General features: G+C 44.8%; 1 protein-coding gene across 1 annotated transcript; it reads right to left on the bottom strand.

Annotated features, from left to right (window-relative positions):
- Positions 1 to 3691: 3691 nt before the first annotated feature.
- LOC126457075 (uncharacterized) lies at positions 3692 to 4375 on the bottom strand. The gene is made up of 3 exons (XM_050093075.1): positions 4193 to 4375; positions 3909 to 4108; positions 3692 to 3801 (listed from the first exon to the last, which is right to left on the bottom strand). Exons 1-3 carry the CDS (start codon positions 4225 to 4227, stop codon positions 3704 to 3706), a joined length of 333 nt encoding a protein of 110 aa, XP_049949032.1. The 5' UTR covers positions 4228 to 4375; the 3' UTR covers positions 3692 to 3703.
- Positions 4376 to 13202: the final 8827 nt, after the last annotated feature.

The raw sequence follows: 13202 nt of genomic DNA, 5'->3' as shown, positions 1-13202 counted from the left end.
TCGCCTGGGAAAGGTACTGTCGGTCCAAATTCGATTATAAAGGCGAAGGAGGTAACGCAGGCTATGGGTTGATAAATGCAGCAACATTTGGACATGGATACCAACCGGTCCTGGGGCGGAGGAGCGAGAAGAAGAGAGAGCATGTTGGAGTTCCCGCATGGAGAAAACAGTATTGTAGCTTTCGTGATTTTGAGAGGAGAAAGCAAGATGTCGCACTTCCGCTGCACGTTTCTTCGGGAGAAACGCTGGCGGGTAATTTGAAGAGCTCGAAATCTCAGCAAAGTGCTGGCCCAATGAGTTAGAAATTGCGACGGGGTCCACTAAGGTATCATGCGCGACAGTGAGCCCAGAGACCGGGGAGAAACTAGGCGCGCCTGAGAACCGTCGAAGCCGACTCCAAACTTCCGAGGAGGGAGTGAAGGTGTTAAATGAGCTAATAAAGAATTTCCAGCTTGCCTTCTTGCTATCGCGGATGACGCGACGGCATCGCGCACGGAGCTGCTTATATCGGATACAGTTGGCCAAAGTTGGATGGTGACGGAAAATGCGAAGAGCACGTCGCCGCTCACGTATTGCGTCACGGCATGCCTCGTTCCACCAAGGAACTGGGGGGCGCCGGGGCAATTCGGAGGTGCGTGGTACTGAACGTTCCGCAGCTGTGAGAATAACGTCGGTAACATGTGTGACCTCATCGTCGACGCTGGGAAAGCGACGGTCATCGAATGTCGCTAGAGACGAAAAAAGTGTCCAATCGGCTTGGGCAAACTTCCAGCGTCGCGAGCGCATATATGGCAGTTGAGGCTGCAGTCTAAGAACACATGGAAAGTGGTCACTCGAGTGTGTATCATCAAGGGCGAACCATTCGAAGCGCTGAGCTAGCGGAACAGTACCGACCGCAAGGTCCAAATGAGAGAAATTTGTCGTGGAGGCAGACAAAAATGTGGGGACCCCAGTGTTGAGGCAGACTAGATCCGCTTGGTGGAAGACGTCTAGCAATAGTGAGCCACGTGGACAAGGATGTGGAGATCCCCAAAGCGGGTGGTGGGCATTGAAGTCCCCAACCAGCAAATAGGGGGGTGGAAGCTGATCAAGAAGATGAAGGAGATCAGCTCGTGCCATTGGTGTGGACGATGGAATGTATACCGTACAAAGAGAGAACGTGTATCCAGAAAGGGAAAGACGGACGGCGACAGCTTGGAAGGAACTGTTTAAGGGGATTGGGTGATAATGGAGAGTATCATGGAGCAGAATCATGAGTCCTCCATTGGCTGGAGTGCCTTCAACAGAGGGGAGGTCATATCAGACGGACTGAAAATGAGGGAGAACAAAGCGGTCATGGGGACGCAGCTTTGTTTCCTGAAGACAGAAGATGACCAGCGAGTAGGATCGTAAGAGGATCGACAATTCATCCCGATTGGCTCGAATGCCGCGGATATTCCAGTGGATAATGGACATAGGGTGAACAGAAAATGGAGGAACGTGACCAAGGGTGCTGTCAACTCAACGACTGCTCAGAGCTTGCGACCGACAGCATGGAATGGCATTCAGTCGAAGGCAGAAGATCCTGATCCATAGGTTGGTCAGGAGCAGCTCCTACCACCAACGATCGGCCAGTTGACCGGCCACCAGCAGTGCGCCTCGGCGACACAGAAGACGGCCGAGGGCGATTTCCGCCAGGTGGTGCTGTAGATGGGACACGCCTTGGCGGAGAAGGAGAGGAACTGTGTTTCTTCGTAGCCTTCTTGGAAGTATGATGTTTAGATGAAGGAGGAACCGATGGTTGTGAAGTTGCGGTACGTAAAAACTCTTCACGAGAATGCTCTTTTTTCGAAGACTTGGCGTCTGACTTTTGGGCTCGAGATTTAGCAGAACCCGACGAAGGGTGAGCCATAGAGTGGGCAGGCGAAAGTGGTGAGGTTGAACGGGCGATCTTTGCGCTGGCCGATCTGACGACCGTGGTACTAAAGGTGAGGTCGCAAGTCTGCGTGGCCGCCTCCTTTGTTGGCCGAGGAGAAGCGAGGACAGTGCTGTATTTTCCTTTCTGAGGCACGGTGGGCTGTCGACTGGCGAGTAACTTTCGAGCAGCAAAGGTCGACACCTTTTCCTTCACTCTTATTTCCTGGATGAGCTTTTCGTCCTTGAAAACGGGGCAATCTCGAGAGGAAGCAGCGTGGTCACCCATACAGTTGATGCAGCGAGGGGATGGAGGTGGACAAGCACCCTCATGGGCATCCTTGCCACACGTAACACATTTGGCCGGATTGGAACAGGACTGGCTGGTGTGATTGAACCGCTGACATCGATAGCAATGCGTAGGGTTTGGGACATAAGGGCGAACGGAAATTATCTCATAGCCTGCTTTGATTTTTGATGGGAGTTTGTCAAATGTCAAGAAGATAGTGCGGGTTGGAATGATGTTCGAGTCAACCCTTTTCATAACCCGATGAACAGCCGTGACGCTCTGGTCAGACAGGTAGTGCTGAATTTCTTCGTCAGACAGTCCATCGAGGGAGCGTGTATAAACGACTCCACGCGAGGAATTTAAGGTACGGTGCAGTTCCACCCAGACAGGGAAGGTATGGAGCAGAGAAGTACGCAGCAATTTTTGAGCCTGGAGGGCACTGTGTGTTTCTAACAACAGGGTGCCATTCCGTAATCTGGAACAAGACTTTACAGGACCCGCAGTTGCGTCGACACCTTTCTGAATAATGAAAGGGTTGACCGTGGAAAAGTCGTGACCTTCGTCAGACCGAGAAACAACAAGGAACTGTGGCAACGATGGAAGAACCGTCTGTGGCTGAGACTCAGTGAACTTACGTTTGTGAGCAGACATAGTGGAAGGTGAGGAAACCATTGCGGAAGAATCCCCCATGATTACCGGCGTCTCCGATGGCGCGCTCCTCCCTTGTGGGGGCCCTCACCGAGGGCACACCCGCCTTAGGTGATTGTTCACACCTCAGGTCACACCTCCCGAAAAACGGACGGAGGGACCAATCGGCACTTTCGGAAGGTATCAGCTCGGGTAATCACCCCTCCCTGGGCCTGGCCGTTACCAGGGGGTACGTACGTGTCCTACCTGTCTACCCGGGGTGGGGAATTACGCGTTACCCCGTCACCGGCTACGCATGGAAGTGCGTGGGTCGGCCTTCAGACACGCACAGGGAGGAAAAAAGAGAAAGGGAAAGGAAAGAAGAGGGGGTCTCAAACGCCGCAGCGGAGAAAAGGGCAAGAAGAAGAGGGAAGGAAAAGAGAAGGACAGAGGAAGGACGAGGACTTGCAAGTGTAGAAAGCAAGGAATTTGGAACAGTTTCGAGCGTCCGTCTCCGGACGTAGGCACAAACCATACTCCCAGATGGGGAGAAAGGGAAGGAAAGAGCCAGAGGTGAGGGGGGGGGGCGAAGATGGGGGACGGGGAGGGATGCGGAAAGGGAAGGGAAGGTATGCAGCCCGGAAAGGAAGGAGGGCCACATTAGCTCGGGGTCCCGTGCTCGCTACGCACGTGTCCACAAAAGAGTTGTGGACCCCCTGGGGGGTTTTTGGTAGTTTGAAGCCTACATTAAATTCAGATACGAAAATTTCTCTGAATTTACTTTCAGATACTGCAGGAACCTGCTTTTCCTTGCAGTATTCTGAGTATTTATCTCGAAATAAGGAAGCAATTGTGAGATCACAATCCAAATACACTTTATTGGGGTTCTGTTGCCTACTGTAATGACACATATTTCGGTATGGCGTTGAGAAATTCTGTAACACTTTGTACAGCTTTGTCTTGAAATTTATATGGGTAGTTTCCATGTTTTCCTGAAAGAAAACAAAAGATGAGCTTATATCCTCTTCCTAATAGAAATATTTGTATAGTACTCAGTTTGAGTACATCCCTAACTTATAGCACAGAATGACATACAAACCTCTTCCATCTTCTTTCGGCACTGCAAATCCCTGCTTCATTTGATGTTGCAAATTCCTCACTCTTCGTGAATGTATCTGTAAGCCATGAACCCTTAGGAAAGCTTCCTTGCAGATCATGACTTCTATTCCGCATACCCTCACATTATAAGAAAATGTAACATCCCTGGATGATATTTTCTTGGAAGTCTTTTTTGGATAGCTTTGAAAGAAATTATGACAAATATAACAAAATGAAATAAATGTACAAAATATTAAACCATTTGTATTTAAATAGTGAACAAACCTCCGCTTTTTCGGTTCCATTTTCATACAGCTCATCAGGTAAGCATTCGGGGCATTAAAGTTTCTTATGTCCCAAAATGAATGAAAAATGTTTTCTTCCTCTGCAAGCAGTTTTGTGAAGCATTTAATTGAACAAGTACAGGGACTTCCTATAGTAGCAGCCTGAACAGTCTTGTGTGCTTTTAAAGACTTATACTGCTGACCAGCATTTCGTCGACGTTTTGCTTTATTTTTCTTCCACTGATCAATATTTCGCTTTCTTTTCCGTGAAGGCTTTGGTTTTTCAGATGATTCTTCATTTATTCCACTTATTTCAAAGTATAATATGAAGAGCAAAATAGTCTAAGAATGTGTGTGAGATAAAGTCATAAGCTACACAAAACATTAAATTTCGCTAAAATCACATTAATAAGAAAATATTTTTTACACATCTTTTGCCTTTGAAACTACATTATTGCACCATTAAGCAGTAATATAAATGTGCCCATCAAGTTTCATCATTAACACACAGGATGGCTGAGAAATGCGTTGCCAATGTTGAGAGAAACAAAGTCACAAGCCACAGGAAATTAATCACCAGAAATAAACCGTTTTATTTCCTTATCCAAACATCATCTGAGCTGGAACTGCTGGTCAATGGATGCCAAGATTCATCACTGTCAGGATGCAAAGGGTAAAGCTCTTCACTTCCACTACTGTCTGTGTCAAATATGCGTTGAAGACCCGAAGACGCTTCAGACGTTCCTGACCCACCCGCCATTTTGCCGTGGCTTGTGACTATGTATCTTCTGAAACTACCACCAAATGGCACAGCATAGAACTGCACTCCATCATAGCCTGTCATCTGTTGCAGTAACACGGAACTTTTTCAACTTATTGTGAAGAAGACATTGTTAAGAATGCCGCAACATGAATAACTCAATTTCGTGAAAGTTGTGGCTTATGACTATCTCCCCGAGCCCTTCATATGTTTACAACAAAATTAAATGTGTACCAGCCGCAAACTCTCAGTTTGAAGAAGGAAGATCGACAATTGCCACTTAACAACCGAGAAAAGTGCATAGCAGTTTGCAAATATTTTAAAAAACTTGTAAGATGCACTCAATCCACGAACGATTTCCAGAAAAGATTCCCATAAAAACCAATCCAATGCTCAAGCAACAAACTATGAGGAAATTGCTAGACAAATTAAAAGGTTCAAAAATTGCAATGCGTGTGCTGTAGGTGGAAATTTTGCAGAATTTCTGAAATCAATTGGCCAAAAATCTTAACAGAAGTTACACTGATCATGCAAAGCTTTGGCAAACTCATAACATTCAGACGAAAACTTCTTTGATACAACCACTACATAAAAGGGAGACAGAACGGATGTTAATAATTATTGCCAGAGATATTTGATTGTGGTCCGTCGATCACCTCGAATGGGAGCGTCTGCACGTTCCGATACTGTAGGAAAGACAGCTGTGTGCGGCCGGCCGCCACGCGCAAGAGCAGACAGGTTTGCACGACCCTGTTGCGATGACGACAGGCGCCTCACCCAGCGACTCATCGTGCCTCTTCTCACTGCCAGGACCCGTAGACATTCTGTAACAGCCTATGAATATCTGCGTTGCACTGGTTATCCGCCATAACAAACTCAATGACAGCTCTCTGCTTGGAACGCACTTCCGTTACAGACGGCATTTTGAAAGCTACGTATGACCCTGTCACCCATCGCAACTTCAGGAAATTACGTAAAGGGGCTGAAGCGGGAATATTCCACTGTGTACCACAGCCAAATCTCCATTTTTTAATCTAAAACGGCCGAGGAAAAACTGTTGCATTACTTATAAAATACATATGTATTTGTGTTGTGTGTGTGTGTGTGTGTGTGTGTGTGTGTGTGTGTGTGTGTGTTTGTTTGTTTATGAGTGCCTGTGTGTTATCTCTGTTCATGTTAGATGTTTTTGAGTCTGCTCGCAATTATCATCAGAAATTTGTCTTGTAAGAGACATCGTTTTTAAATGATTGCGATTAGTGCGAGGGTAATCCCAAAAGCAAGGTCTTCTATTTTTTTTATAAGTACACAGACCTGTTTATTTCTACGATGGTTTACATCAGTTTACAGCGTGAACATTTAGCTATTTCTCGACATAATCACCATTTCTGTCGGTGTATTTTTGTAGACGCTGTGGCAGTTTTTGTATGCCCATGTCATACCAGCTCGCCGCCATGCTGTTCAGAAAGTTATGAACCTCTTCTTTCACCTCGTCGTCGGAGCTGAATCCCAGGGACCACAATTAACGCTGACAGGTACTGTGAGGCTCTAAAAAAAGTCAAACGGTCAATTCAGAACCGGAGAAGAGGAATGATGAGCAAGGGCGTACACATTCTTCATGAAAACGCTCGCCCACACATCGCTCGGCAAACCGTTGCTCTCCTGCAACAGTTTCACTGGAACATAATCACCCACCCACACTATAGTCCTGACTTGGCGCCCAGTGACTATCACCTGTTCCATAGGTAAAAGAACATTTGGCCGGAAAGAGATTCAGCTCCGACGACGAGGTGAAAGAAGAGGTTTATAACTTTCTGAACAGCATGACGGCGATATGGTATGACATGGGCATACAAAAACTGCCACAGCGTGTACAAACAATCGACAGAAATGGTGGTTACGTTGAAAAATAGCTAAATGTTCAAGCTGTAAACTGATGTAAACCATCGTAGAAATAAACAGGTCTATGTACTTACAAAAAAATAGGAGAGCTTACTTTTGGGATTACCCTCGTAATATTCTTTTTAAAATACAAATGTAATAATATTCTCGGATTTATAGTTGACGTTTTCCATATATTCTCCTCGTCGCAGATCCAATTGGAAGCCACCTGCACATTTTCACAATCGTTGGTGAATGACACAACATGAGATCGCGGTCACATTGCAGTTTTATCGAGACTCGTTGCGGCCACGCTAGCTTAATCTGGACAACAGCTTACGAAGTAATTTATACCTCGGGCGCAGTTTGCGCTCGATAAGGTTCCCAGAAGCTTGCGGCTAGGGAATCGCTGCCGGTTTTCCGCCGGACAAAGGAAACCACAGGCAGCGTGAATTATTCTCCGCCTGTCCAGAGCCCGTTGACCCAGATGTCGAACGCGGTTCGTTCAGCACCACTCACCGTTCCCACTCTGCAACCACGCGAGCGATGCGGCAAACAGAGCACCTACAAGTGTTCCGAGAACCTAAATTCCCCATTGACGCTGCATGCCAGTTCGTTCCTCGTTGGGCTGGTTTAATCGCTATTTCGTCGTAACAGGCGTTCCTGATGTACACTGTTGTTTGTGTTTCGAGCCCGCTAATACACTCGCAAAAGGAAACATTGTCCATTGTGGGCTGTATATTTATATCATTTATTTGCTCTGCTATTAGCCAATTTTGATTACCATGTCATTATCAAGTACCTGTAGAAAGAACACACCACCGTGGAACTGTACTACATTTTCAATACACTCTAGAGAATTCAAAAACATAATAATAACAGACTCTTAAATTCGGTGTAAGTTATCGTCCATTACGAACATAATATTACGAGTAACAGTATGCATCATGTTACACGAGATGTCGCATACAAATTAAATTGTCACATGAAGATGCATGTGAATAACGGTACGCTCTTTATTGAGTACAAATGAAAGAACAATAAAATATCATCAAATCCATATACAGTATAACGCGAGGAGAAAGATTCCATATTTTCACTACAGGATCACATCGTACCATGTACGAACCACAAATAATCTAACAGTAACATCAAGTGAAGTGCAGTAAGCTGTTCTAACTTCTTCCAAAGACACACTCAAATACATTATACACGTCTATCAATATGGTATGTCCTCGCGTAGTTTGCTAGCATGCAGGTAAATGATATTCAAATATAACATTTTTAAAAACAGTAAATGTAACATCTGTTACAACGTCAAAACGGTACAACCCGAATTACATGAATGTGAACAGTATTTACATCCAGGGTAAGCATGTCTTAATTCCGTGATATTTTCCAGCTAATTTTGTGCAATGTTCACAAATGAGAAAAGATCATTTAAATAAGAACTCAGGAAGACAGACTGATCGTACTAGAATATTTTTTATTTAACTGACAGTAGTAATGTTAAGTTTTACAAACATAGTGAAAATGTGTAGATTATGGATCATGGTTTTCGGGCGCAAAACACCTATGGTAATAAAGTGTGAAAATGTGTAGAGATGAATTCTGTGGCACTGGCTCCTAAATGCGATTCCTAAATCCATGATACTGATATCCTAATTCCATGAATGGTATCTTCGCTCCGTGAGATCAAAAACAATGAACATAATATAAACAACATCACAATCTGCTAACATTGCATTGTGACCCATTGCTTTGTGTTAATATTGAACACATTAGTGTGATGAAAAAGGCCTAAATGGCAAAATCCACAAAAAAACTTATTTCGTCTAAAGCAACATATCTTACATAAAAAAGTAAAAATATGTACAAAAGTAAAAAAGCAATTAAATCATTAATTAAACTTGATACACAAAGAGAAACCAAATGTTGTCTTTTTTGCTCAAACAAAAACGTTAATCTCCACATACTGAACATATATCAACGTGCTGTGTGATACCACTGACGGCGAAAAAACGCTATATCCACTCGGCTCCAGTACGATTCTGTATGTCGTATTCATAGTCCAAATTGCACACGGAACATGCAGTTTTTTTCCAATGGCCCTTGGCGTTTATTTCCGCATTTCTTCCTTGTGGTCTTTAGAGGATCTGCCAGGCTCAGGATCAGCATTGCGTGTAGTTGGGGATGTAATATAAACTTGTGCAGACCGTTATTTTCTGCGAGTTTTCCTCCCTGGGGATTGTTTGCATACAGGAATGGACAGGATTTACTCTTCCTCTGAAGTCTAATTAACTTTAGCAAATTCGTTTATCGGAGAATGGAGAGGATGCACTTCATCTGTTAAAAGTCTTCTCGAACCTACATTTCATTATCTGAGGACAGGATTTCTCATATTATGTACTGAAGAGTACATGAAAATCATATCTGCTTGGTACCTTTCCAGGACTCCTCCTCCTATGGGAATCCAGTTCAGTTTCTCAGGAACATTTCAGTGATTTGTAGACACAGACATCTAGCATTTGCTGTAGACGCATCGTAAGTGACGGTAAGGTAAGTAAAATCATGCCATTTTTCCAGCCATTTGCAGTGCTTCTGAAGGCAAAAGAGAATCATGCGAATCCATCAACAGGAGGACAGGTCTAATAGGTGGAACTTGCTTGATCGAATGCTGCATCCCTTACAAAAGAACATCACTGCATATCCAATCTTTTGGATAACTTCACCAATGGCATCGCAATGGGCACTGAAGTTTAATGCTGATATATTCTGCCATTTTTAAAGGTTATTTTAAGTAGTCCAGACTTCTCAGCAGCACTGCCACAGCCAAGGATTGTTGTTGTTGTTGTTTCTTTTTCAGCGTAAACTCGTCTGTAGATGTATTTTCCCCATTGCTTGTCACAATTTTTGACCTATCCGTAACAAACATCACCCCTGTTTCATCACAACTCCATATCAGATTTGGGGAACACCTCAAATTGTAATCATCAAAGTCTTTCCCAAGACACTCATATTAACTTCGAGACAGTCGTAATAACCTTGAATTAATACTGGATTTACTCAAGATGCACATGCGCTGCCTAGATAAATTTTAAGGTGTTCGCAGTGTAAGATTAGATCGGCCCTTAAAACCAGCAAACAAATGTACATGTGTTCTTGTAATCCCATAGTCTGGAGATGGGTGTAGAAAAGCAAGCAAGCAAGCAGGTCCGGACTAGAAACAGTAACGCGTTTGTGCCGATGGGAAACGAGTCAGAGTTTGTAGAACAGTCGTGAGAGTGACTTTGGTCTGCTGAGGGCGCTCTGGTCATGCGTCGGGAGTGGATGACTTGTGACCATCGGGTCATGCGTCGGGAGTGGATGACTTGTGTCCGTTGGCTGTGGGAAAATATCCAGTGCTGTGAGGAGTATATACAGTGCTGTCTGTCTTCGCGTTATATGTACGAGTGTCTGGTGATCAATAGCTATACGAATGATGTAAAAGGGGCTCTTTTCGTACGGCGCAGGATACGAATTGTATGTTTACTACAGCGACACGGTACATGGTCAAATATTCGAGATCTGTTTCGTGCTCTAATATTCAATCTCCTGTCCTCAGTGGGAGAGCAGTGTAACTGAGTAATAGTCTTTCCATGTTTGACGATATGTAGGCCACTTTGCAAGTTTAATTGTTGGTGCAATATGGTGATCTGTGCAAAATAGTTTTTTGCCGCTGGAAGTCGCATCTGAAGAAAGAAATAAAGAAAGGCGGACAGGGCTTCCAACCCGTGGCATCATAATTCGGCGTGTAAATTCAATAAGAACCAATCACAACGCTCCATTCATTTCACAAGCCATCCTTTGTGCCAGGACACAGGAGTATCTACATAGTGGTGACAATGTTTGCATTTCAGAGATGTTTGTTGAAACCAGGACTTAAATTTCCAGGAAGGGTAACACGTGATGGATGGGGTGCCACGTTAGGACCATCAGGAGGATGGTATTATTCTGCGCTATTAGGACAAGAATTTCCATGTAGACAAGCTGAGACATCATAAAGCTCCTACAAACGTGACCGTTAACTTTTCCAAGAGGTCAACTTGGCTCTTATTTTACATAGCCATGTGACGTCAATGGTGAGTTGCCATACAGACGTTTTGCAGCAATGCGTCAGCCATGCATGCACGGCTAAACACATCTCACACGTCCTGTTAGGATCACGATGGAGAAAAAGTGGTGAATAGATTTCTATACTGCAAGCTGTGATGTCAGTATGCACAGCTTTCACTTCAGCAATTGTAAACACATGCGTGTCACCCAGAGGATGACTTGGCGCTTATTTACATAGGCACATGACGTCAGTATAACACTCGAAAAACTTTAACTGTAGACGTGACTTTCACCTGCTTGCTGCAGGCAACAGTGACGTGAGAATGATGGCTCGCACTGGCTTGCGTCTGGCTGTGGCTCATGGAGGCGTCGACGCACATGTGCCCCCGGAGCCTCGGATACATTGATGATAGTTCGAAAGTGTTTTTACATGCAGTGAGTGTTTGTGCACTACATTATTTCCGGCTGTTTAAGTGTTGTGAGCTTGTTGGCAGAGAGTTATATATGCATTATTTCAGTGATTTATGAGTAGTTTGCAGGTCTGTATGCTGTGTACTGCATTATTTTGAGAATTTACGAGTTGATTTCGTGTCTGTAGAGCGCTTAACATGCGTTATTTCGGTAATTTACGAGTAGTTTGCAGGTCTGTAGGCTGTGTGGCGTGACCCCAAGCATGTCAGAGTGTGTGTTTTGTATCAGTGTAATAAATAAACTATGTGAAATCTGTCCTTAAATACATTGCTTGAAAAACATAAAGTACGTTCCTTCCTCTCTCCAGCAGCCCAGCACAGACTGTGTCATTTTCCCACCATTTTTCCTTTTTCCCTCCAGACCACCATATAGGATTATGTCACGGGAGGGATGACAGTGTCCTCTTGTGTCAGTACTGTGTACTCGGTCAGCTGGACTCTGGACCTCATGGTGGACTCTCTGGATTGAGATACTGCTTCAAATTTTTAAATTGACTGCCTATCCACTACAGGCTGAGTCCTTTTCCCGCCATTTCCCAACTCTGAACTGCCATATTGGATAGCATCACAGGAGGGGTGACCACGCCCTCTGGTGGCAGTAATGTGTACTAGGTCAGTTGGACTCCAGATCCCTTGGTAAACACACTGTTTCCCGACATTTTCCCCCACCCCAGACCGCCAGCTAGGATTACATCACAGAATGGGCGACTGCACCTCTAGTGGTGGTTCCGTGTACTAGACCAGTTGGACTCTGGACCTTGTGGGGAACACACTGGATGGAGGTACTGGCTCAAATTGTTTGAATAAAGACTAAAGGCAAAATAAAGACTTATGTCCAGTACTGGCCAAGTCCTCTTTCCGCCATTTGCTAGGAAGAGGTGGCGGTCGGATCACTTAGTTTAGTGGAGATAACCCAAGTGACCTATTTTCCCGCCATTTTCTTAGGTTAGTAGAGGAGACGTGGTGTGTTGCATTGTCCTGGTGTGATTTTAACTTCCCACCGTTTGCTTGGGGCGGGGAGGGGAGGGGTGTTATGTTAGTGGAGGTAGCCCAATTGACCTATCTTCCCGCCGAAATCTGCCATCTTGGATGACGTCACGGCCGCCATCTTGGATAACGTCAGCGCCGCCATATTGGATAATGGTACTTAGGGCCACACATACTCTGTCCTCCTATTTAAGAGGCCCTGGTGCGACCTCCGCAGTGTGTCACGAAAACAAAGTAAACAGCAAAATAAAAATTATTATGAACAAAAGCACAAAATTCTTTACTATAAGAGGACTGAACTCAAAAGGGATATGTTAACTGACGATGTTAGCAGAGGAAGCCACAGTCCCCTGTTTCAGCAAATCCACAGTCCGCAAGCTACTCACTATTTCAGAACTTCGCATTCGGCACGAACAGTTGATCACTGACGTCACTTACCTACTTGCAACGTTGTTGGTCGCAAGCACGTGGAGCGCACTCACGCTGGGTAGTGGATTTTGAAGAGAAAATCTCTCTAGGGAAAAGGTCTAAATATGCGTCGCTTGCCCACTCTTCGCCTCTGACGAGCCGACGGCCAATACAAGACCTCAAGACACCTCAGTCACGTAACACGTCCATCTAATCCATTCGCAGGGAGAACAGGAGCGACCTGTTTCGAAGATACGCGCTACCACGAAATCAACTGGTTATGAATGTAGGCTCTGTCCTCAGTACACATGAAGGATTTACCACTAAGGATTAGCGGGACTAATCGATTGATCGCTGACGGTGCTGTTATCTACAGAGAATCACCATCGGTCGATCCTCAGTACAGAAGCTCT

Source organism: Schistocerca serialis, chromosome 2 (assembly GCF_023864345.2).
Source record: "Schistocerca serialis cubense isolate TAMUIC-IGC-003099 chromosome 2, iqSchSeri2.2, whole genome shotgun sequence".
NCBI classification, from domain to species: Eukaryota; Metazoa; Arthropoda; class Insecta; order Orthoptera; family Acrididae; genus Schistocerca; species Schistocerca serialis.
The sequence above is the reverse complement of the archived record's forward strand: the minus strand, read 5'-3'. Positions and strand labels throughout refer to the sequence as shown.